The following is a 22,327-nucleotide window of genomic DNA, read 5'->3' on the forward strand; positions in this document are numbered from 1 at the left end:
TGGGAGGTGGAGGTGAGAGATTCAGGAGGTAGCTTATCCAAGCTAGCCAGCCTTAGCTAAATAGTGAGTTTTAGGCCAGCCTAGTCAGACTAAGACCTTGTCTCAAGAGATAGTAGCAAGTATATAACTCATATTTCCCCTTGATGTTCATACTACAGATGGGGAAACTTCTTTATTTAGTAACTTCTAGTTCCCTGTGTTAAAACTGGATGACCACACTCAGCACAAAACACTGAGGGGCACTAGCATTCAACTTTTTCTCAGAATGTTAACATCAAACAGACTTTAGAAACCTAAAGTTTCAAAGGAAACATAGCAATTCATAATTATCACAGGACAGTTCTGGGTACCATAACCTTGGTTAGAAAACTGAAACAGTATGTACTTACTTAACAGGTATTTATTGAGGGCTCATTATGTGCCTGGCATTGTACTGTCTGTTAGAGAGACAATGACGAGCAAAACTATGCTAGGCTGTGCAGAGCTGGAAATTGCTAGTAGCAGTCTGAGTCTGGCTCTGAGCTGCTCTCCACTAACATGTTCTTGTCATCTTAAAGCCACCTCCTCCCATGCCCCAAAGTTTCAACAGCTTGTCTCTTTCTTGGAAGCTTTCATTAGGAACAAATGCTGTTCTTTCTATTTTCAGAGAAACTATTTTTCCATTAGGTCAGTAGTCCTCTGAAAATAAAGTTACAATTTACAATAATCAGCCTGAAGCACTGAAGATGGAGGAGTATTTAGATGAAGGCATTACTGGGAGGAAAGAAAGGAAAATAAACCAAAGGTACTCTGCAATATTAACACTATAGCCAGTGTGGTAGTATGTACCTGCAACATAGCATGAGGATGGAGGAAGGAGGATCAGGAGTTCAATATTACCTCAGCTACATAGTAACTATGACACTAAGCCTGGGCTACATGAGACCCTGTCTCAAAAAGAAAACAAACCAGGGTTGGGGACATAGCTCAGGTTGGTAAAGTGCTTGCCTCATAAGCATAAGGACTTGAGTCCATTCCTCGTTATCCATGTAAAAATGCTGGATGTGGTGACATGTACCTGGCAATCCCAGTGTTGGAGCCATAGAGACATACTTTGGTTGCAGGACTCTGAGAATTCAATCTGGAACTGAGCTGGAAGACTCCTCCCTACTGGCTAGCTGTCATAGTGTTGGAAAGTGCTGTGTAGCTTGATGGTGGATAAAAGCCATCAATAATCTTAGCCAGTGGACCCTGTGATCTATACAACCAACCAGCCAGGCAAGTGTCCACGGGTGCAATAGTTGCAGGACTGTTATGGGGGTCCTGAACTGCTCTCTCATTAGATCTGAGGCCCACTCCAAGGGAAGGAATTCATGTGTGGTATTAAAAGGCTATGGGTGGAGAGCTGCTACTATTATTTGGCTAAATGGATACGATGTGCTCATCAAATTGCCCTCTGAATATTTACATTTATGTTTATAGATTAGTGCTATTCCCACTTTGGTCAGAGAAGCTTCATTTTTCTTATTGCACTCAGGTTTGCATTGCTGGTAGAAATCACCCAACCAAGAGCAGATTGTGGGGACAAAAGAGTTTTATTTTGGCTTACAGGCTCAAGGGGGAAACTCCATGATGGCAGGGGAAAATGACGGCATGAGCAGAGGGTGGACATCACCCCCTGGCCAACATAAGATGGACCATAGCAACAGGAGAGTGTGCCAAACACTGGCTTGGGGAAACTGGCTATAATACCCATAAGCCTGCCTCCAACAATACACTGCCTCCAGGAGGCGTTAATTCCCAAATCTCTATCAGCTGGGAACCTAGCATTCAGAACACCTAAGTTTATGGGGGACACCTGAATCAAACCACCACACTTATGGTGATGACTACTGAGGAGATTCAAAACTTGTCCAAGTACTGAGAATAAATGATTCTGTAGTGTTCAGCACTGAATGAGACATTTCTGTAATGCCCTCCAAGGCTCACAGGATACTGCAGAAACAGCAGGCAGAAAGAATGTAAGCCCAGAGGATGGGGAGGAGTGCTTTGTAAGGAATAAAAAGAGGAAGGGAGGGGTAGGAGGGAGAAATGGAGAAAGAAAGAATAAGTGAGACAGAGAAAGAAATATAGGGTCTGCAGCTAAAGGCCCTATAGTCTAGGCCATTCTAGGCAGAATAAGACTTTCTCTCAAAAAACAGTAACAAGGGTTGGAGAGATAGCTTAATGGTTAAAGCACTTGCCTGCAAAGCCAAATAACTCAGGTTTGATTTCCCAGAACCCACGTAAGCCAGATGCACAAGGTAGTATATGTGTCTGGAGTTCGTTTGCAGTGGCTAGAGTCCCTGGCATGCCCATTCTTTCTCTCTCTATCTGCCTCTTTCTCTCAAATAAATAAATCAATAAAAATTTAAAAACCTGAAAAATCTCCAAAACAACAGTAACAAGTACATAACTCATATTTCCCCATGCTATTTGTGCTACAAATGGAAAGCTTGTTTGCAAAGCAGCTGGCCCAGGTTCAATTCCCCAGTAACCATATAAAGACAGATGCACAAAGTGGAGCATGCATTTGGAGATTATTTGCAGTAGACTTGACACACCTACTTTCTGACTGTCGCACTCTCTCTCTCTTGCTGTTCACAAATAAATAAAACATTAAAGAAAGAGAAATTCAGACATATAATTTCTATGTAATTTGCTTAAAGACACTCTACATTTTCTATTCTCGGGTAATATAAAAAGCAAGAACTTGCTGGGTGTGGTGCACACACCTTTAACCCCTGCACTTGGAGGCAGAGGTAGGAGGATCACTGTAAGTTTAAGGCCAGCCTGAGACTATAGAGTGAGTGCCAGGTCAGCCTGTGCTAGAGTGAGACCCTACCTCAAAAACAAAAGAAAGAAGGCTGGAGAGATGGCTTGGCTATTAAGGTGCTTGCCTGTGAAGCCTAAGGACCCAGGTTCGATTCTCCAGATGCACATGGTGGCACATGTGTCCGGAGTTCATTTGCAGTGGTTAGAGATTCTGACGTGCCCATTCTCTCACTCTCTCTCACCCTCTCTGTCTCTAATAAATAAAAATAAATATAAAAAAGAAAGGGCTGGAGCGATTGCTTAGTGGTTAAGGCGCTTGCCTGCAAAGCCAAAGGACCCAGGTTCGATTCCCCAGGACCCATGTAAGCCAGATGCACAAGGGGGTGCATGCATCTGGGGTTCATTTGCAGTGGCAAAAGGCCCTGGTACACCCACTGTCTTTCTCCCTCTTTTTCTCTCTACTTGTATATACATACATATATAATCTGAAATAAATAAATAAAAATAAAATATTAAAAATATATTTTTTTAAAAAAAGAAAGAGTGAGGCATGATGGCACATGCCTTAAATCCCAGCACTTGGGAAGCAGAGGTAGGAGGATTGCTGAGAGTTTGAGGCCACTCTCTGAGACTACATAGTTAATTCCAGGTCAGCCTGAGCCAGAGTGAAACCCTACCTCGAAAAACAAAAACATAAACAAAAAGAAAGAAAGAAAGATAAAAAAGAAAAAATAGAAAGTAAGAACCTCAGACAAATTACCCCTACCTATGAAGTTTCAGTTTCATGAGGACTGGACAAAATAACCCATTTTAACTTTTGTGTTCTATAAAAGCTAAAAGCTGTATTGCTATCACTACTCAGGATGTCATTAATAACTGTTTTCTCCTTTGCATTCTTTCCTACTTGATAAAGAAAAGTGCTGTATTTTGAATGTGCCCCCTGCCTTTTTGGTAGGGGGATGAAATTAGCTTGAAACCAAATCTGATTATGACATACCTGATACAATGTATTTGAAGCTAAAGGAAAAAGAATTTTTATTTTTTGGTTTTTCAAGGGAGGGTCTCACTCTAGCCCAGACTGACCTGGAATTCACAATGTAGTCTCAGGGTGGCCTTGAACTCATGGCGATCCTCCTACCTCTGCCTCCCAAGTGCTGGGATTAAAGGTGTGCACCACCACGCCTGGCTAAAAGAATTTTTTAACTTGGTACTTTATTGGAAAAAAAATATAGCAGTACCCACAATAATACTGTCCCAGAATGTTGAAAAATGATGGGAAGGCTTTTTTTAAAAAAATTTTATTTTTCTTTATTTGACAGCAACAGACAAAGAGGAAGAGAGAGAGAGAGAGAGAGAATGGGCACGCCAGGGTTTCCAGCCACTGCAAACGAACTCCAGATGCATGCACCCCCTTGTGCATCTGGCTAACGTGGGTCCTGGGGAATCGAGCCTCGAACTGGGGTCCTTAGGCTTCACAGGCAAGCGCTTAACTGCTTAGCCATCTCTCCAGCCCATGGGAATGCTTTTTGTTGTTGTTGTTGTTTGTTTTTTCAAGGTACTGTCTCGCTCTAGCCCAGGCTGACCTGGAATTCATTATGTAGTCTCAGGGTAGCCTTGAACTCACAATTATCCTCCTACCTATGTCTCCTGAGTGGTGGGATTAAAGGCATTGGCCACCATGTCTAGCTTTAGCAATGCTTCTTATATAACCTGCCTGGTTTCTCAGGCACTAGCCATTATGAGCACTTCACATGTGGCTAGTAAAGCCAGGTAACTAAAAACTTCATCTTATTTGATTTTCTTGTTTGGCAGAAAACATCCAACCAAGAGCAGCCATAATACCAAAAAATCTCCCCAAAACCCGTAATGGCACAGAATAAACACTCACATTGCAAAAGATAGCACTGGGCATAGCAAAGAAATATTCAACCAGGGCTAGGCGTGGTGGCACATGCCTTTAATCCCAGTATTCAGGTGGCAGAGGTAGGAGCATCACCATGAGTTTGAGGCCACCCTGAGACTCCATAGTAAATTCCAGGCCAGTCTGAACTAGAGTGAAACCTTACCTTGAAAATAAAAAAGAAAAGAAAGAAAGAGATATTTAACCAATATAAGGTTTAAAACAACCAGGGCAAACATCAAACTCTGTAGCTCCACTTCCAACAACTCTAGTCAGTGACAAGTCTCCAAGTCCGATAATTCTAACCAGCAACAAGACTCTGGACTTCCAATTTTGCCCCTCCCCTCACAGTCCTGGAAAACTTTATCCAGGGCAGGCAGCTCCCTTGGCAGCCATCTTATAGTCCCAGCATTTCCACTGGGTCTCTACTGCAACCCACAGTTCATCCTCATGGCCCCATGGGGTCTCCATGCAAGCATCCAGCCAGCCTGCTTCACACTGCCCATGGCCATTTCAAAAAAACACAAGACTGTGTTGCAAACTCCATGACTCTCTTTCCTTCGTTTCTTATACTCCACAATACCAGGTAGGGTGCCAATTTGTTAATCCAGTGGGGGAATAAAGCAGACTTTGAAGAATAGGACACTTGTTGAGCACTCAGGCCCCTTCAAAAGAGTCTACATTCTTCTTGTTGCCTTAGTGCAGGTCAGCTGGCCCAATCTCAAAGAATGTAATCTCAAATAATCTGGCAGCTGAATGGGCAGAAGTATCAGCCCAAAGATTTCATTTCTGTGCCATATCCCTCTGCACACACCAGTCTATTTTTATACAATGCAACAATGCACAACTTCTCAGGACATAGGCATAATAGCAAGCCTCTCACACAAACTGCTTGTAGCCCAGTTCAGGCACAGCTCTTTCTCACCCTCATAAGCCAGACCTCACAGTCCACAGTTCTTACTGCATTCAGGTCTTTCTACTCTGACTAGAATAGTCCATCAAGCTGTACTTACAGCACTGCAAAGCGTCTCTTAGGCCAAGGTTTCAAATCTTTCCACATTCCTCTTGAAAATCAGCTCCAAAGGCCAAACCCACACAGTCAGGTATATAGCAGCAATCCCACTCCTCGGTACCAACATTACTGTTGCAGTCAGGTTTGCATTGCTGGTTGAAATCACCCGACCAACAGCAGCTTTTGGGGGAAAAGGGGTTGATTTTGGCTTACAGACTCAAGGGGAAGCTTCATGATGGCAGGGGAAGATGATGTTATGAGCAGAGGGTGGACATCACCCCCTGGCCAACATAAGGTGGACAATAGCAACAGGAGAGTGTGCCAAACACTGGCAAGGGGAAACTGGCTATAACACCCATAAGCCCTCCCCCAACAGCACACTGCCTCCAGGAGGTGTTAATTCCCAAATCTCCATCAGCTGGAAACCTAGCATTCAGAACACCCCAACACCATGGGGGATACCCGAATCAAACCACCACTCTATCATCTATTTATCTATCTATTGGTCTGTCGATCTCTCTATCATCTATATATCATCTTTAAAAAAATTATTTATTTAGTTGAGAGAGGGAGAGAATGGGTGCTCCAGGGCCGTCAGCCACTGCAAACCAACTCCAGATGCATGTGCCACCTTGTGCATCTGGCTTACATCGGTCCTGGGGAACTGAACCTGGGTCCTTTGACTTTGCAGGCAAGCATCTTAACCGCTAAGCAATCTCTCCAGCCCCCAATATCTATCCTCTTCTATTTATCATCTATTTCTATGTATCATTTATCATATGCCTCCCTCTTTCCCTTCCTCCCTCCTTCCTTCTTTCCTTCCTTTCCTTTTTTCTTTCTAATTTATTTTTATTTTTATTTTTTACAGTGCTGGTGATTAAACACAGGGCTCTATACTTGCTAGCCATTTTTTTTTAAAGTTTTGTGAATGTTAATGTAACTGAACAGAATGGGTTCCCATCTTAGTGTAAAAGCCAAAACAAGCACAGCCAAAACATAGAGGAGTGCAGAAAAATTTATTACCTGCATCAAGGAATGAGAATGTCATAGTTATTTCCAAATGAATGCTATTCTGAAATTAGAAGGAAGCATGGAGCCTTTATTCAGGAGGCTTATACATTTTCATACAGGGGTTGGGTCCGTTGCTGAGCATGCTCAGGTAAACAGTACATTTCTGAGCATGCTCAGTTTAAAGTCATAAATTAAGAAGGAAAGATGGGGCTGGAGAGAGGGCATAGCAATTAAGGTGCTTGCCTGCAAAGCCTAATGACTCTGTGGCACAAGCATCTAGAGTTTGTTTGCCGTGGCTGGAGGCCTTGGTGTGCCCATTCTCTCACTATATCTGTTTCTCCTCTCCCTCTCCCTCTCTCTCTCTCTCTCTCTCTCTCTCTCTCTCTCTCTCTCTCTCTCTCTCTGTAAATAAAAAGTATTTTTTTTAAAATGAAGGAAAGTTAGATACATTTTTGGGCCTGCTTGGCTCAAGATCATGGAGCACATGTTAAAATGGTTCAAAGAGTGACAAGCATGCCTCTAGGCATACTTAGCTCAAGAGATAATTAGCTTATGTCATAAAGCTGAAAATAAAGATAAATGTACTTTGAAGGGACATTAACATGGCAGTTTGCCCCTAAAGAGCACTGCCTCACGTAGCAGCTATCAAAAACACATGTAGGGCTGGAGAGATGGCTTAGCGGTTAAGCGCTTGCCTGTGAAGCCTAAGGACCCCGGTTCGAGGCTCGGTTCCCCAGGTCCCACGTTAGCCAGATGCACAAGGGGGCGCACATGTCTGGAGTTCGTTTGCAGAGGCTGGAAGCCCTGGCGCACCCATTCTCTCTCTCCCTCTATCTGTCTTTCTCTCTGTGTCTGTCACTCTCAAATAAATAAATAAATAATTAAAAAAACACATGTATACAAAAACCTACCTCAAAAAAACAAAAACATGTATAGATTTATTTAATACCACCACAGGACAGTATATTGCCTTCACCCCCCCCCCAAAGTCCCCTGAACTACATAGTTATTACCTTACCCCCCCAGAAACTACTGATAATTCTCTATCACTTTTGAGCTATAATATCTAAATTATTTAAAGACTTCTTTCAAGCACTCAGGATCACCTGAAGGCCTTGAACATCATAGGCAAATATTCTTCCACTAAGCTATACCTCTAGTCATTTTCTTTTAAAAAATTAATTTTGGGCCGGACATGGTGGCACACGCCTTTAATCCCAGCACTCGGGAGGCAGAGGTAGGAGGATCACCATGAGTTCAAGGCCACCCTGAAACTACATAGTTATTTCCAGGACAGCTAGGACCAGAGTGAGACCCTACCTTGAAAAAAAAAAAAAATTTTGGGCTGGAGAGTGCGCTTAGTGGTTAAGGTGCTTGTCTGCAAAGCCAAAGGACCTTGGTTCGATTCCCCAGTACCTACGTAAGCCAGCTACACATGGTGGCGCATGCATCTGAAGTTCGTTTGCAGTGGCTAGAAGCCCTGGTATGCCCATTCTCTCTCTCTCTGCCTCATTTCCCCTCTCAAACAAATAAAAATAAGATATTTAAAAAATTAATTTTGGGCTGGAGAGATGGCTTAGCGGTTAAGTGCTTGCCTGTGAAGCCTAAGGACCCCGGTTCGAGGCTCGGTTCCCCAGGTCCTACGTTAGCCAGATGCACAAGGGGGCGCACGCGTCTGGAGTTCGTTTGCAGAGGCTGGAAGCCCTGGCGCACCCATTCTCTCTCTCTCTCCCTCTATCTGTCTTTCTCTCTGTGTCTGTCACTCTCAAATAAATAAAAAAAATAAATAAATAATTAATTAATTTTAGCTGGGCATGGTGGCACACCCCTTTAATCCCAGCACTCGGGAAGTAGAAGTAGGAGAGTTGCCATGAGTTCGAGGCCACCCTGAGAATATAGAGTGAATTCCAGGTCAGCCTGGGGTAGATTGAGACCCTACCTCGAAAAATCAAAAGGAAAAGTTAATTTTATTTATTTAAGCATACGCATTTTATTTTTTGTCTTTTCTTTTTATTGAGAATTTTCATACATGAACATACCATAATTTGATCATTTTCCCTTCCCATTACCTTCTTAAGATATTTATTTTTTTTTCAAGTAGAGAGAGACAGAGAAGAGAAAGAGAGAGAGAGAGAGAGAGAGAGAGAAAGGGAGAGAATAGGTGCACCAGGGCCTTTAGCCACTGCAAACAAACTACACATGCATGTACGACTTTGTGTGTCTGGCTTTACATGGTGTTGCAGTCAGGTTCACATTGCTGACAGAATTCACCAGACCAAGATCAGATTTTGGGGAAAAAAAAGTTTATTTTGGCTTAAGACTTGAGGGGAAGCTCCATGATGGCAGGGGAGAACGATGGCATAAGCAGAGGCAGAGGGTGAACATCACTCCCTGGCCAACATAAAGTAGACAATAGTAACAGGAGAATGTGCCAAACACTGGCAAGAGGAAACTGGCTATAATGCCCATAAGCCTGCCCCCAACAATACACTGCCTCCAGAAGGTATTAATTCCCAAATCTCCATCAGCTCGGAACCTAGCATTCAGAACACCAACGTTTATGGGGGACACGTGAATTAAACCACGACATTCGGCCCCTGTCCCCCATAAACTGACAACCATGCATGATACAAAATACAGTGCATTCCAATTTTATAAGTCCCCACAGTTTTATCAATCCCAATGATGTTCAAACATCCCCATTGTCCAAGGTCTTTTAACTGAGCCTTAATACCAAAAAATCCCCCCCAAACCCACAGACTATGATATAGAATAAACACACTGCTAAAGATGGCATTGGGCATAGCAAAGAAGTTTTCAAACAACAACAGGGCAAACATCAAACTCTTTAGCTCCAAGTCCAACAACTCTAGTCAGTGTCAAATCTTCAAGTCCGATAATTCTAACCAGCAACAAGTCTCTGGATTTCCATTTCCACCCCTCCAACTAGGCTACTCACAGTTCTGGAAAACTTCATCTGGGGCTGGAAGCTTTCCTTAGTATCCATCTCATGGTCCTGGTATCTCCACTGCAACCCACAGTCATCCTCTCAGCTCCATCAGGTATCCATGCAGGCATCCAGCAAATCTGCTTCACACTGCCCATAGCTATTTCTAAAACACAAGACCGTGTTGCAAACTCAGTGACCCTTTCTTTCCTGCATTTTTATACTCCATAATACCAGTTGGAGTGCCAACTTGTTAATCTGTGTGTGTGGGGGGGGGAATAAAGCAGACTTTTAAGAACAAGACATACCTTGAGTAGTCAGGTCCCTTCAAATGAGTCTATATTCTTCCTGTTGCCTCATTGCAAGCCAGCTGGCCCAATCTTAAAGGTTGTAATCTCTCAATTGCAGCTGAACAGGTAGCAATTTTGGCCCAAAGATTTCATTTCTGTGCCATATCACTGTGCTCACAACTGTCCGTTTCTGTGCAATGAAACCATGCACAACTTCTCGTGACACAGGCATAATAGCAAGCTTATCACACAAACTGCTTCTAGCCCAGTCCAAGCAAAGCTCTTTCTCACCCTCATAAGCCAAACCTCACAGTTCATATTTCTTACTGCATTCAGGTCTTTCAACTCTGACCAGAATAGTCCATCAAGCTGTACTTACAGCATTGCAAGGCATCTCTTAGGCCAAGGTTTCAAATCCTTCCACATTCCTCTTGAAAATCAGCTCCAAGATGCCAAACCCACACAGTCAGGTGTCTTGCAGCAATCCAACTCTTGGTTCCATATCTCTAGCCCCATAATTTAACATTTTAAAAAGAATAAACACATTACCTTTTATTTTCTATATCTATACTGTTTCTTGGGCAACCTTTTGAATTGGTAGAATGTGAAGTGTTGGAATAGTTTATGAAAGGAGATGATAGGAAAGAGTAGTTTAGCATCTGTTGTGAAATTCTAGACCATGTTTTTTGAGTCCAGATACTTAATTGGCACCATAGTCACATAGGCCTACATATGCTTATGTTCCTTCTACATACAGAAGACATTTTGTTTCTTTCCATTGAGAATAGTAAAGATTTCTTTTTTGGTTTTTTGAGGTAAGGTCTCACTCTAGCTTAGGCTGACCTGGAATCCACTATGTAATCTCAGGGTGGCCTTGAACTCATGGTGATCCTCCTACCTCTGCCTCCTGAGTGCTGGGATTAAAGGCATGTGCCACCACACCCAGTGAAAGCTAATAGAGAAACAACATTAGATTGAGTTATTTATTTTCTTCTGTTTGAATGCAGTCTGATGATTAATATTATTAATTTTTGTGTCATATATTTGGATTAAAACTGACTTCTGAAATTTCTTTCCACAAGGTTTCACTAGAAGAAAAAACTGCAACTATTATTTATGACCCTAAACTGCAGACTCCAAAGACTTTGCAAGAAGCTATTGATGACATGGGTTTTGATGCTGTTGTGCGTAGTCCTAACCCTCTCCCTGTTTTAACTAATACCGTGTTTCTGACTGTTACTGCTCCACTGGCTCTACCATGGGACCATATCCAAAGCACATTGTTGAAGACCAAGGGTGTGACTGGTGTTAAGATTTCCCCTCAACAAAGAACTGCAGTAGTAACAATAATCCCTTCTATAGTGAGTGCCAGTCAGATCACAGAGTTGGTTCCAGACCTCAGTTTAGACATTGGAACTCAGGAGAAAAGGTCGGGAACTTGTGAAGACCACAGTATGGCTCAAACAGGTGAAGTCATGCTGAAGATAAAGGTAGAAGGGATGACCTGCCATTCATGCACTAGCACCATTGAAGGAAAAATCGGGAAACTACAAGGTGTTCAAAGAATTAAAGGTAATACATCTGGTTGTTGTTTTGTTGAGCTGATTTCTCTTTTGATCTTTGGACTTTCTGCTTTCTTCTCAAGCATGGGTTTTGAATTTGTGGGTCTACTGCTTCATTGAAGTTGGAGGCATAGCATATTCCCAGGGCTAATGTCAGCAAAGTTAATTATTATAATTAAAGGTTATGAAAGTCCTGAACTTTAGCTTAGCAGAAGAGGCAGCTGGGGTAATGAGCCATGGAGATCAGCATTCTAGCACAACATGTCTGGGGTACGCTTTACCTCTAATAAATTTTTACCCCAGCTATGCAGAAACTTAGATACCATAGGAACAATGATCATATTTTCCACTTCTTTCCAATCTATGCCTATTATACTTTCTGATTTATAAAAGAACAAAATTATTTTAAGAAAGGTGGCGAAAAGGGTGAGAAACAGTGATCCTGAAGTGGCCTAGTAATAACTATGTTAAATAATAATTATTTATTTTTTAATTAACTAGTTTCCCTGGACAACCAAGAAGCTACTATTGTTTATCAACCTCATCTTATCACAGCAGAAGAAATAAAGAATCAGATTGAAGCTGTGGGTTTCCAGGCATTTATAAAAAAACAGCCCAAGTACCTCAAGTTGGGAGCTATTGATGTGGAGCGTCTAAAGAACACACCAGTCAAATCTCCAGAAGGGTCACAGAAAAGGAGCCCCTCATCTACCAATGATTTAACGGCCACTTTCATCGTTGATGGCATGCATTGTAAATCGTGTGTGTCAAACATCGAGAGTGCTTTATCTACACTCCAGTATGTAAGCAGCACAGCAGTTTCTTTAGAGAATAGGTCTGCCATTGTAAAGTACAATGCCAGCTCTGCCACTCCAGAAGCATTGAGAAAAACAATAGAGTCTGTTTCACCAGGGCAATATAAAGTTAGCATTGCAAGTGATGTTGAAAGTACCTCCAACTCTCCCTCCTCCTCATCTCTTCAAAAGGTTCCTTTGAACATAGTTAGCCAGCCTCTGACTCAAGAAACCGTGATAAATATTAGTGGAATGACTTGTAATTCTTGTGTACAGTCTATAGAAGGTTTGATATCAAAAAGGCCAGGTGTAAAATCTATACGAGTCTCCCTTGCAAATAGCACTGGGACTGTTGAGTATGATCCACTGCTAACCTCTCCAGAAACCTTGAGAGAAGCAATAGAAGACATGGGATTTGATGCTGTCTTGAAAGGTAATACTTGCTTTTTATTTGATTTCACTAATGGTTTTACATTTCCATTTTGATTTTTGCAATGAGAAATGATTCAAAGGCACTGAAATTATACTTACTAAGAATAAATCCAACAGAAGTAGTCAGCAGAACATAAAGATGCCCGAGGATGTTTGTAGAATCACTTATATTAAAAAAAACAAAAAACAAAAACTACAAACAAGCCAAGTGTGATGTCTCACACCTGTGATCCCAGCACTTAGGCAGGAGGATTGGCAACAGGTTCCAGGCCAGCTTGAGACACTGCTTCAAGGAAAACAACAAGTGGCTGGGAAGATTGCTCAGCCTGCCTGCCCAGGTTCAATTCCCAAGCCATATGTGCTGGATGCAAAAAGTGGCCTAAGTATCTGGTGTTTGTTTACAGTAGGAAGAGGCCCTGAGGCGCTGTGCATGCATGTGTGCATACACACACACAGGTAAATAAATAAGTAAAACTTAACAACAATAGCAAAAATGCAATAAATAAATCATGGTACAGTCATATGATGAAATACTGTAAAAATATGATATTAAAGGTATGTAATTCCATGAGAAAGTATCTGAGATACTTTGTTAAATAAAAAAAAAAACTGAAACACTATGATCAAAGTTTTGTAAACAGAGCCTGGAGAGATGGCTTAGTGGTTAAGGCACTTGCCTGTGAAGCCTAAGGATCCAGGTTCAATTCCCTAGTACCCATATAAGTCAGATGCACAAGGTGGTGCATGTGTCTGGAGTTCATTTGCAGTGGCTAGAAGCTCTTTTGCTCCCATCCTCTTTCTCTCTGTCAAATAAATAATTAAAATAAATGAGTATGTTAAGAAAAAAAGAAGAGTTTTATTAAAAATGTATATAAATTTATACCACATCTGAATAAAATTCCGGGTAGTACATGAACCAAAAATTTATTTTTATTTATTTATTTATTTATTTTTCAAGGTAGAGTTTCACTCTAGTCCAGGTTGACCTGGAATTCACTATGTAGTCTCAGGGTGGCCTTGAACTCATGGCAATCCTCCTACCTCTGCCTCCCGAGTGCTAAGATTAAAGGCGTGTACCACCATGCCTGGCCAAAAATTTATTTTTTTATTATTGAGAATAGTTTTTTTTTTTTGGAGGGGGAGTTCAAAGTAGGGTCACATTCCTAGCCCAAGCTGACCTGGAATTCACTATGTAGTCTCAAGGTGGCCTTGAACTCATGGCGATCCTCCTACCTGTGTATCCTGAGTGCTGGGATAAAAGGTGTACACCACCATGCCCGGCTTGAAAACAGTTTTTTAAAGCTGAAAACAACAGTGTTTGAAATTATATTGATTCACATTTCACTCATTCAAAAGGTTGAATGTTTTTTTTTTAAATTTAATATTCATTTATTTGAAAGAGAAATAGTGAGAAGGGGGAGGGAGGGAGGGAGGGAGGGAGGGAGGGAGAGAGAGAGAGAGAGAGAGAGAGAGAGAGAATGGGCAGTTTAAGGCCTCCAGTTACTGCAAACAAACTCCAGAAGCATGTGTACCACCACGCCTGGCCAAAAATTTATTTTTGTGTATCTGGCGTACATGGGTACAGGAGAATCAAACCTGGGTGTTTAGGCTTTGAAGACAAGTGCCTTAACCACTAATCCGTCTCTCCAGTTCTGTTTGTTTTTTGAGACAGGGTCTCAACTGTGTAGCCAAGGCTGGCCTCTAACCTTTGTTTCTCTTCCTTTAGCCACAAGCTGAGCTGTGATGTTGATGTATGTCTTAGAGGTTTTTTTTTTGTTTTGTTTTGTTTTGTTTTGTTTTTCAAGGTAGGGTCTCACTCTAGCTCTAGCTCAGGCTGACCTGGAATTCACTATGTAATCTCAGGGTGGCCTCAAACTCATGACAATTTTCCTACCTCTGGCTCTCAAGTGCTGGGATTAAAGGTGTGTACCACCATGCCTGGCTGTCTTGGAGTTTTGAGTAAATTAAAATACTGTGGCATATAGAATATGTTATGTTGTTAATGATAGATAATATATAAATCCATTTAATTTACATCAATGTCAATAAAACAAGTTACCTAGTAATACTCATTTTTGTTGGTTTAAAAGAAATGGGTTGTCAGGCCTGGAGTTGTGGATTGTGATGTGACAAGGAGGCAAATAGAGAATAATTGATAGTATGCTGAAAAGAACCTTTTCTTTCTACCAGACGTGAACGAGCCATTGGTAGTGATAGCTCAGCCCTCATTGGAAATGCCACCTTTGCCTTCAACTAATGAATCAGATAAAATGATGACACCAGTTCATACTAAGGAGGAGACAAAGACTTCTTCTAAGTGCTACATCCAGGTCTCTGGTATGACCTGTGCTTCCTGTGTAGCAAACATTGAACGGAATTTAAGACGAGAAGAAGGTAATGCACTCCTAAACCTTGTTATTTGGTGCGCTTGTTTCCAGATTGTCCCTTTTAGTTTCTTAAAGTTTTGTAACCATGCTTGTGATTCTTGTTATGACTTCATGAACATCTCTAGTGACTCACAGAATAACCCTAACTTTCTGATAGTTTTTTAAAATTTTTTTTTGTTGTTGTTTATCTATTTATTTGAGAGCAACAGACACAGAGAGAAAGAGGCAGACAGACAGAGAGAGAGAGAATGGGCGCGCCAGGGCCTCCAGCCACAGCAAATGATCTCCACATGCATGTGCCCCCTTGTGCATCTGGCTTATGTGGGTCCTAGGGCACTGAACCTGGGTCCTTTGGCTTTGAAGTCAAAGATCTTACCTGCTAAGCCATCTCTCCAGCCTTTTTTTTTTTTTTTTGAGGTAGGGGCTTGCTCTAGCACAGGCTAACCTGGAATTCACTCTGTAGTCTCAGGGTGACCTCAAACTCACCACGGTCCTCCTACCTTTGCCTTCCAGAGTGCTGGGATTAAAGGTGTGCACGCCCATGCCTGGCAAGGAGAAGGATAGAGAGGGAGAAAGAATGAATATGAATGATCACACCAGGGACTCTAGCTACTATGAACTTAGATGCATGTGCCACCTTGTGCATCTGGCTTTACATGGGTACTGGGGAATTGAACTCAGATCATTAGGCTTTGCAGGCAAGCACCTTAACTGCTGATCCATCTCTCTAGCCTCATGATCACATTTTTTTTTTTTTTTTGGTTTTTCGAGGTAGGGTCTCACTCTAGCCCAGGCTGACCTTGAATTCACTATGGAGTCTCAGGTTGGCCTTGAACTCACGGCAATCCTACCTCTGCCTCCTCCCGAGTGCTGGGATTAAAGGCGTGCACCACCATGCCTGGCTCATGATCACATTTTAATGTTAATTAAATTTACAGAAAAAATTATAGCAGAAGGAAATACAGAACATCACTACTTTTGTGGCTGCAGTGCATTTTGAAAAACATAACTTTTCTAGGTAATATGATGGAGAATGGAATTTCAAATGGGAAAGTGTGGGGGTGGGGAAGGAGGGAATTACCATGGGATATATTTTATAATCATGGAAAATGTTAATAAAAATAAAAATAAATTAAAAAAAAACATAACTTTTCTGAGAAAGCTATTTTTTTCTTTATAAAAGAGTACCAAATTTATTTCAATATCTTATTTAATTTTTTTTAAAATTAGGATTACTGATCAATTACAGTAACTTAATATTCATTATCAGAGGTGCAAAAAACATTAATAAGATATTAAATACTACAGTGATAAAGTTACTAGACCATGCATTTAGAAAAACCATGTTTAGTATTTGAAAGTTCCAGTTTTACTAGGTTTTTGTTCTGTACTTGTAATTTATAGCATGTTCCATTCTCATTTCGATATAATTTATCTAGTTTGTGTAATCATTACTATGCTGTTCAAAATTTTTTAAATTTAAATTTTAGGCCTTTCTCTACCACTTAGGAAGTAGGATTTAACTGTTTACTTATTCTTTACAGAGGATTGAATTTTTTTTCTTTTTTTATCTTTCACAATTTTTATTAACATTTTCCATGATTATAAAAAATACCCCATGGTAATACCCTCCCTCCGCACTTTCCCCTTTGAAATTCCATTCTCCATCAGAAGATTGAAATTTTAATTTTCACTTTGATCCTGTTTGATTAAAAAAAAAAATCATGACACCACTACCACACGAGTTTAAAACAATGTAGGGCTGGAGAGATGGCTTAGCGGTTAAGCGCTTGCCTGTGAAGCCTAAGGACCCTGGTTCGAGGCTCGGTTCCCCAGGTCCCACGTTAGCCAGATGCACAAGGGGGCACACGCGTCTGGAGTTCGTTTGCAGAAGCTGGAAGCCCTAGCGCGCCCATTCTCTCTCTCTCCCTCTATCTGTCTTTCTCTCTCTGTCTGTCGCTCTCAAATAAATAAATAAAAAATTTTTTAAAAAATTTATAAAAAAAAAACCCAGAATGTAATAAAAACAAGTCCTGGGCTGAGAGATGGCGTAGCAGTTAAGCGCTTGCCTGTGAAGCCTAAGGACCCGGGTTCGAGGCTGGATTCCCCAGGACCCACGTTAGCCAGGTGCACAAGGGGCGCACGTGTCTGGAGTTCCTTTGCAGTGGCTGGAAGCCCTGGCGCGGCCATTCTCTCTCTCACTCTCTATCTGCCTCTTTCTCTCTCTCTCACTCTCAAATAAATAAAAATATTAAAAAAATAAAAGCAAGTCCTATATATATATATCAGCAAATTATCAGATAAGACATGTTAACTGTCTCACAGCTGTCATAAGCACAAGGCAATGCTGATGCCCAAGTACAACAGCACTTGGCATTTTGTCTGCAAGCTTTACATCAGTGTTTCTGTTCTCAGCAACTCATCTAGGAAAATGGCAGTGCTCAGAAATACAAAAACTATTATGTCCAGCAGGTGGTCCTCTACATGGCCAGTAAGAGAATTCTTTATAAAATTACATTAAAAATGCAAAATGTCTTGATAATTACCACCTCAAAGGTCAATGTGACAGAAATGCAAAAAAATAGACATACTTATTAATATCATTTCCCTTTGAGAAAAAGTCAGCAATGTTTCTATTCCAAAAAATAAGAAATAATGATTCTTAAAATTGTGATTAATATACTGTATGTCTTTCAAGCCAACATAAACTTTTCACTTCCAGAATAGAACCTCATTTTAAACCAGTATTTGAATCAAGTTCATAGTCGTAAAGCCATTTTTCTTCATACAGTGTTTTTACTTGAAAACATAAGCTGCAAAATGGCACCCAGCTGTCAGTTATAAAGAACTACAAGTTGAGCATCCCTCAACAGAAATAATGACCAGTAATATTTTAGTTTTTCAGACCTTAAGAGTATTTGCATAACACCTTGCTGATGGGATCCAAGTCTAATCAAAGTTCATCTCCATCTCATTTAACCTGAAGAGAATTTTATTTTCAGTGCTCCTGTATTTTAGCTGCAGCCCTTCACAAGTTCAGGTGTGGAACCTGCTACTTGCAGCATCATGTCTGCACGTTTCAGATTTGAGAGGGGCTTGGATTTTCAGATTAAACATGTTCCAGTATGGTAAATGCCAATTCATAATAACTTTCGGCAGAAACCAACAAACTTCTATAATAGCCTAAAAGTTACTACAGTATCGAGGTCAGAACATGATTCTCCTATATGGTCAGATGTAATTTATTAAGTAATACTTCCATGAACATGAATGAAACCTTAGTGAGTCCTTCCAAAGCTGCACGATTTCCAAATGGTTTTTCTCCAGTTACACAACCTCTCCATTCCTTTAATCTTTTTTTAGTCGTTTAGCTTTGGCAATATTTTCTTGACGTTTTTGCTTCTTCTTTTGCTCTTTCTCCTTGGCCTCAATCATCTTGGCCAATTTCCAGGACAGTACAGCGCTTGCTAGGAAGAGTGGAGTGACAGCCAGAATGACTGTGGTAAGGAAGCCACATGGGTCTTTTGCAGCCCATTCCACGACATACTCAGCCCACGCCTTTATGTCAAACATCTTTGTGACAGTCTTAGGAAACTTCTGCTTGAGTAGTGATCTCTAATCTTTTCCTGGGCTTATCAGTAGGCCAAACAATCTCAGATGACCTGTGGTCGTTGTCTTTAGTTGTACAATACACTTCTGACAGGATTTAATTGCTGGCCACCAATCATGTTGCGTGCCCCTGAGTTTCGGACCCAGACACGCCTGCACCGCCCACAATGGCAGCGATATTCCAGCCTGGCTTCTCCCCGCGCCTTCCCGGGGCTCACCCCGCTCGTACCCCGCTCCCGGCCACCGAGGCACGTTCGCCTGGGACCCTCCCGGCCTGGGAGGTGGAGGCCGTGGTCCAGAGACCCGGATGAGGGGGCCTGGGGGGGAGGGGAGGCCCGCGACGCCGGATCGCCCTCCGCCTCGGCCCCGCCCAGCACGGCCGCGGCCACGCACGCGCCCTCCTCCGCCCGCCCCGCATCCAGATCTCGTTGTTTTGTTTTTTGAGGTAGGGTCTCACTCTGTCCCAGGCTGACCTGGAATTTACTATGTAGTCTCAGGGTGGCCTCGAACTCAAGGTGATCCTCCTACCTCTGCCTCCCAAGTGCTGCTGGGATTAAAGGTGTGCGCCACCACACGTGGCTTGTGAAAGCTATTCTGAAAGCTGACAACTAGGATTCATAAAAGTTTTGGTACTGCCTTACCTGGAACAAGCAGAAGCAGACTCAAACCACCTTTGTTTAGCTGATATTATCTCTTCTAATAGTTTGACCTCTGATCTCTGCTCTTTTGTAAATGTCTAAAAGTTGCTTAGTACTCTGTTGTAGTAGATAGCCTCACGCCATTGGCATAAACTTCCAGACCAGGCACATTTGTAGGAGAAAGGGATTTATTGAAACTTAAAGATAGAGGGGAAGTTCCATAATGGCAAAAGAAGCTGGCGCACTTCCATAGATCCATGCAGAGAGAAACCACCACCACTATAAGCAAGCACACTCCAGGGACCCCAAGCAGAACTCTGGCACTTTGCATACTTTAGACTGGAATTTCAGGTCTGCTGCCACACCTTAGGGCTAGACCCTAGAAACTGCTCACAGTGACATCGAGTTACAAGCTTTAATAAAATTTCTGAACTTATTTGGGGATGTCCATTCAAACTACCATATGTGTATTTTTATTTCAGCTTTAAAATGTTAGAAAATCAACAACATAGTTTTTTATTCAGTCACACACAATTGTTTCAGCCTACAAATTTGTACTCATATTAATAGACTTTTTACCGTAGCATAGTATATTGGTTAGCTGTACAGATAAGTCCTTATATCTCAATGAAACCAAAGTCTTGTATTTGGTACTTAGGCTATGCTGGACGTCTCAGTGATACATGTTGTTACTCACAAGGGCTGGATAAAGAAGCAAGGATTATGTAAGCTTACCCTGACTATGGGGGAAATAACTCCAAAAAGTATGGTAACCCTCTTCACTTCAGGATTCTGTCTGCATTCTGTTATTTGCGCATTATTCATTGCAGCCCTCATTTTTCCTGACTGGAGTGCAATCAGGGCTCAAACTTATATTACCCTCTGGTGTGTTAAAGGGAAAGAAGGGAGAGTGCCAAGCAAATGGAAGCAAAAGCAAACTTTCAGTGTTTCTATTTGGAACTGACTATTTGGGGCAATTTAGAAATTTCCTTTACATAAGACAAGCAAGGCCTATGCCAGACACATTTTTTTTTTTTTTTTTTGGGTGCTGGGAGTTGAAACCAGGGCCTTGGGAATGCCAAGCGCAGGCTTTGCCACTATGCTAAACCTCCGGTCACAAAATGTTTGTTTTAATCTAATAAAATGATTTTCCTAGTTACTCCACACCATCTCCTTTGCTATTACTCAACCCAATTAGAAACACTTACGCTAGCTGGGATAATAAGTAGCAGTGGTCTTTCTTCATTCAGTCTGCATTATGTTTCTAAAAATGCCTAGGTGCTAAGAGTATACAGCTCAGTGGTACAGTGCAGCTCATTGGTAGTGTATGTGCTTAGCGTGTATGAACTTTTTTCTTTTTTAATTTTTATTAACATTTTCCATGATTATAAAATATATCCCATGGTAATTCCCTCCCTCCCCACCCCCACACTTTCCCATTTGAAATTCCATTCTCCATCATATTACCTCCCCATTACAATCATTGTAATTACATATATACAATATCAACCTATCAAGTATCCTCCTCCCTTCCTTTCTCCACCCTTTATGTCTCCTTTTTCAACTTACTGGCCTCTGCTACTAAGTATTTTCATTCTCACGCAGAAGCCCAGTCATCTGTAGCTAGGATCCACATATGAGAGAGAACATGTGGCGCTTGGCTTTCTGGGCCTGGGTTACCTGACTTAGTATAATACTTTCCAGGTCCATCCATTTTTCTGCAAATTTCATAACTTCATTTTTCTTTACCGCTGAGTAGAACTCCATTGTATAAATGTGCCACATCTTCATTATCCACTCATCTGTTGAGGGACATCTAGGCTGGTTCCATTTCCCAGCTATTATAAATTGAGCAGCAATAAACATGGTTGAGCACGTACTTCTAAGGAAATGAGATGAGTCCTTTGGATATATGCCTAGGAGTGCTATAGCTGGGTCATATGGTAGATCAATCTCTAGCTGTTTTAGGAACCTCCACACTGTTTTCCACAATGGCTGGACCAGATTGCATTCCCACCAGCAGTGCAGAAGGGTTCCTTTTTTTCCACATCCCCGCCAACATTTATGATCATTTGTTTTCATGATGGTGGCCAATCTGACAGGAGTGAGATGGAATCTCAATGTAGTTTTAATCTGCATTTCCCTGATGACTAGTGACGTAGAACATTTTTTTAGATGCTTATATGCCATTCGTATTTCTTCCTTTGAGAACTCTCTATTTAGCTCCATAGCCCATTTTTTGATTGGCTTGTTTGATTCCTTATTATTTAACTTTTTGAGTTCTTTGTATATCCTAGATATTAATCCTCTATCAGATATATAGCTGGTGAAGATTTTTTCCCATTCTGTAGGTTGCCTCTTTGCTTTTTTCACTGTGTCCTTTGCGGTGCAAAATCTTTGTAATTTCATTAGGTCCCAGTGGTTAATCTGTGGTTTTATTGCCTGAGCAATTGGGGTTGTATTCAGAAAGTCTTTGCCAAGACCAATATGTTGAAGGGTTTCCCCTACTTTGTCCTCTAGCAGTTTCAGAGTTGCAGGTCTGATGTTAAGGTCTTTAATCCATTTGGACTTAATTCTTGTGCATGGCGAGAGAGAAGAATCTATTTTCATCCTTCTGCAGATATATATCCAGTTTTCAAAACACCATTTGCTGAAGAGGCTGTCTCTTCTCCAATGAGTATTTTTGGCATTTTTATCGAATATCAGGTGGCTATAGCTACTTGGGCTTACATCTGGGTCCTCTATTCTGTTCCACTGATCTACATGTCTGTTTTTGTGCCAGTACCACGCTGTTTTTGTTACTATGGCTCTGTAGTATAGGTTAAAATCAGGTATGGTGATACCAGCAGCCTTATTTTTGTTGCTCAGTATTATTTTAGATATTCGAGGTTTTTTGTGATTCCAAATAAATTTTTGGATTGTTTTTTCTATTTCCATGAAGAAAGCCTTTGG

The 22,327-nt window shown here is 41.4% G+C and overlaps 2 protein-coding genes across 2 annotated transcripts in view; one reads left to right on the plus strand and one right to left on the minus strand.

Moving 5' to 3' along the window:
• The window catches only part of Atp7a (ATPase copper transporting alpha), a 167,280-nt gene that overhangs the window by 87,931 nt on the left and 57,022 nt on the right, over positions 1-22,327 (plus strand). Inside the window, exons 3-5 of the mRNA XM_004666975.2 lie at positions 11,036-11,525; positions 12,017-12,742; positions 14,932-15,135. Coding sequence (XP_004667032.1) covers positions 11,036-11,525; positions 12,017-12,742; positions 14,932-15,135 — 1,420 coding nt within the window. The remainder of the gene's footprint in view (positions 1-11,035; positions 11,526-12,016; positions 12,743-14,931; positions 15,136-22,327) is intronic.
• On the minus strand, positions 18,191-18,742 carry LOC123456615 (small integral membrane protein 15-like). The gene has a single exon (XM_045140062.1). The coding sequence runs from the start codon at positions 18,699-18,701 to the stop codon at positions 18,477-18,479; it is 225 nt and encodes a 74-aa protein (XP_044995997.1). The 5' UTR covers positions 18,702-18,742; the 3' UTR covers positions 18,191-18,476.

Source organism: Jaculus jaculus, chromosome X (assembly GCF_020740685.1).
Source record: "Jaculus jaculus isolate mJacJac1 chromosome X, mJacJac1.mat.Y.cur, whole genome shotgun sequence".
NCBI lineage: Eukaryota > Metazoa > Chordata > Mammalia > Rodentia > Dipodidae > Jaculus > Jaculus jaculus.

Bases quoted from the DNA above. Each gene is read 5' to 3' on its own strand.
- LOC123456615 (XM_045140062.1), bottom strand. From the start codon at position 18,701: ATGTTTGACATAAAGGCGTGGGCTGAGTATGTCGTGGAATGGGCTGCA.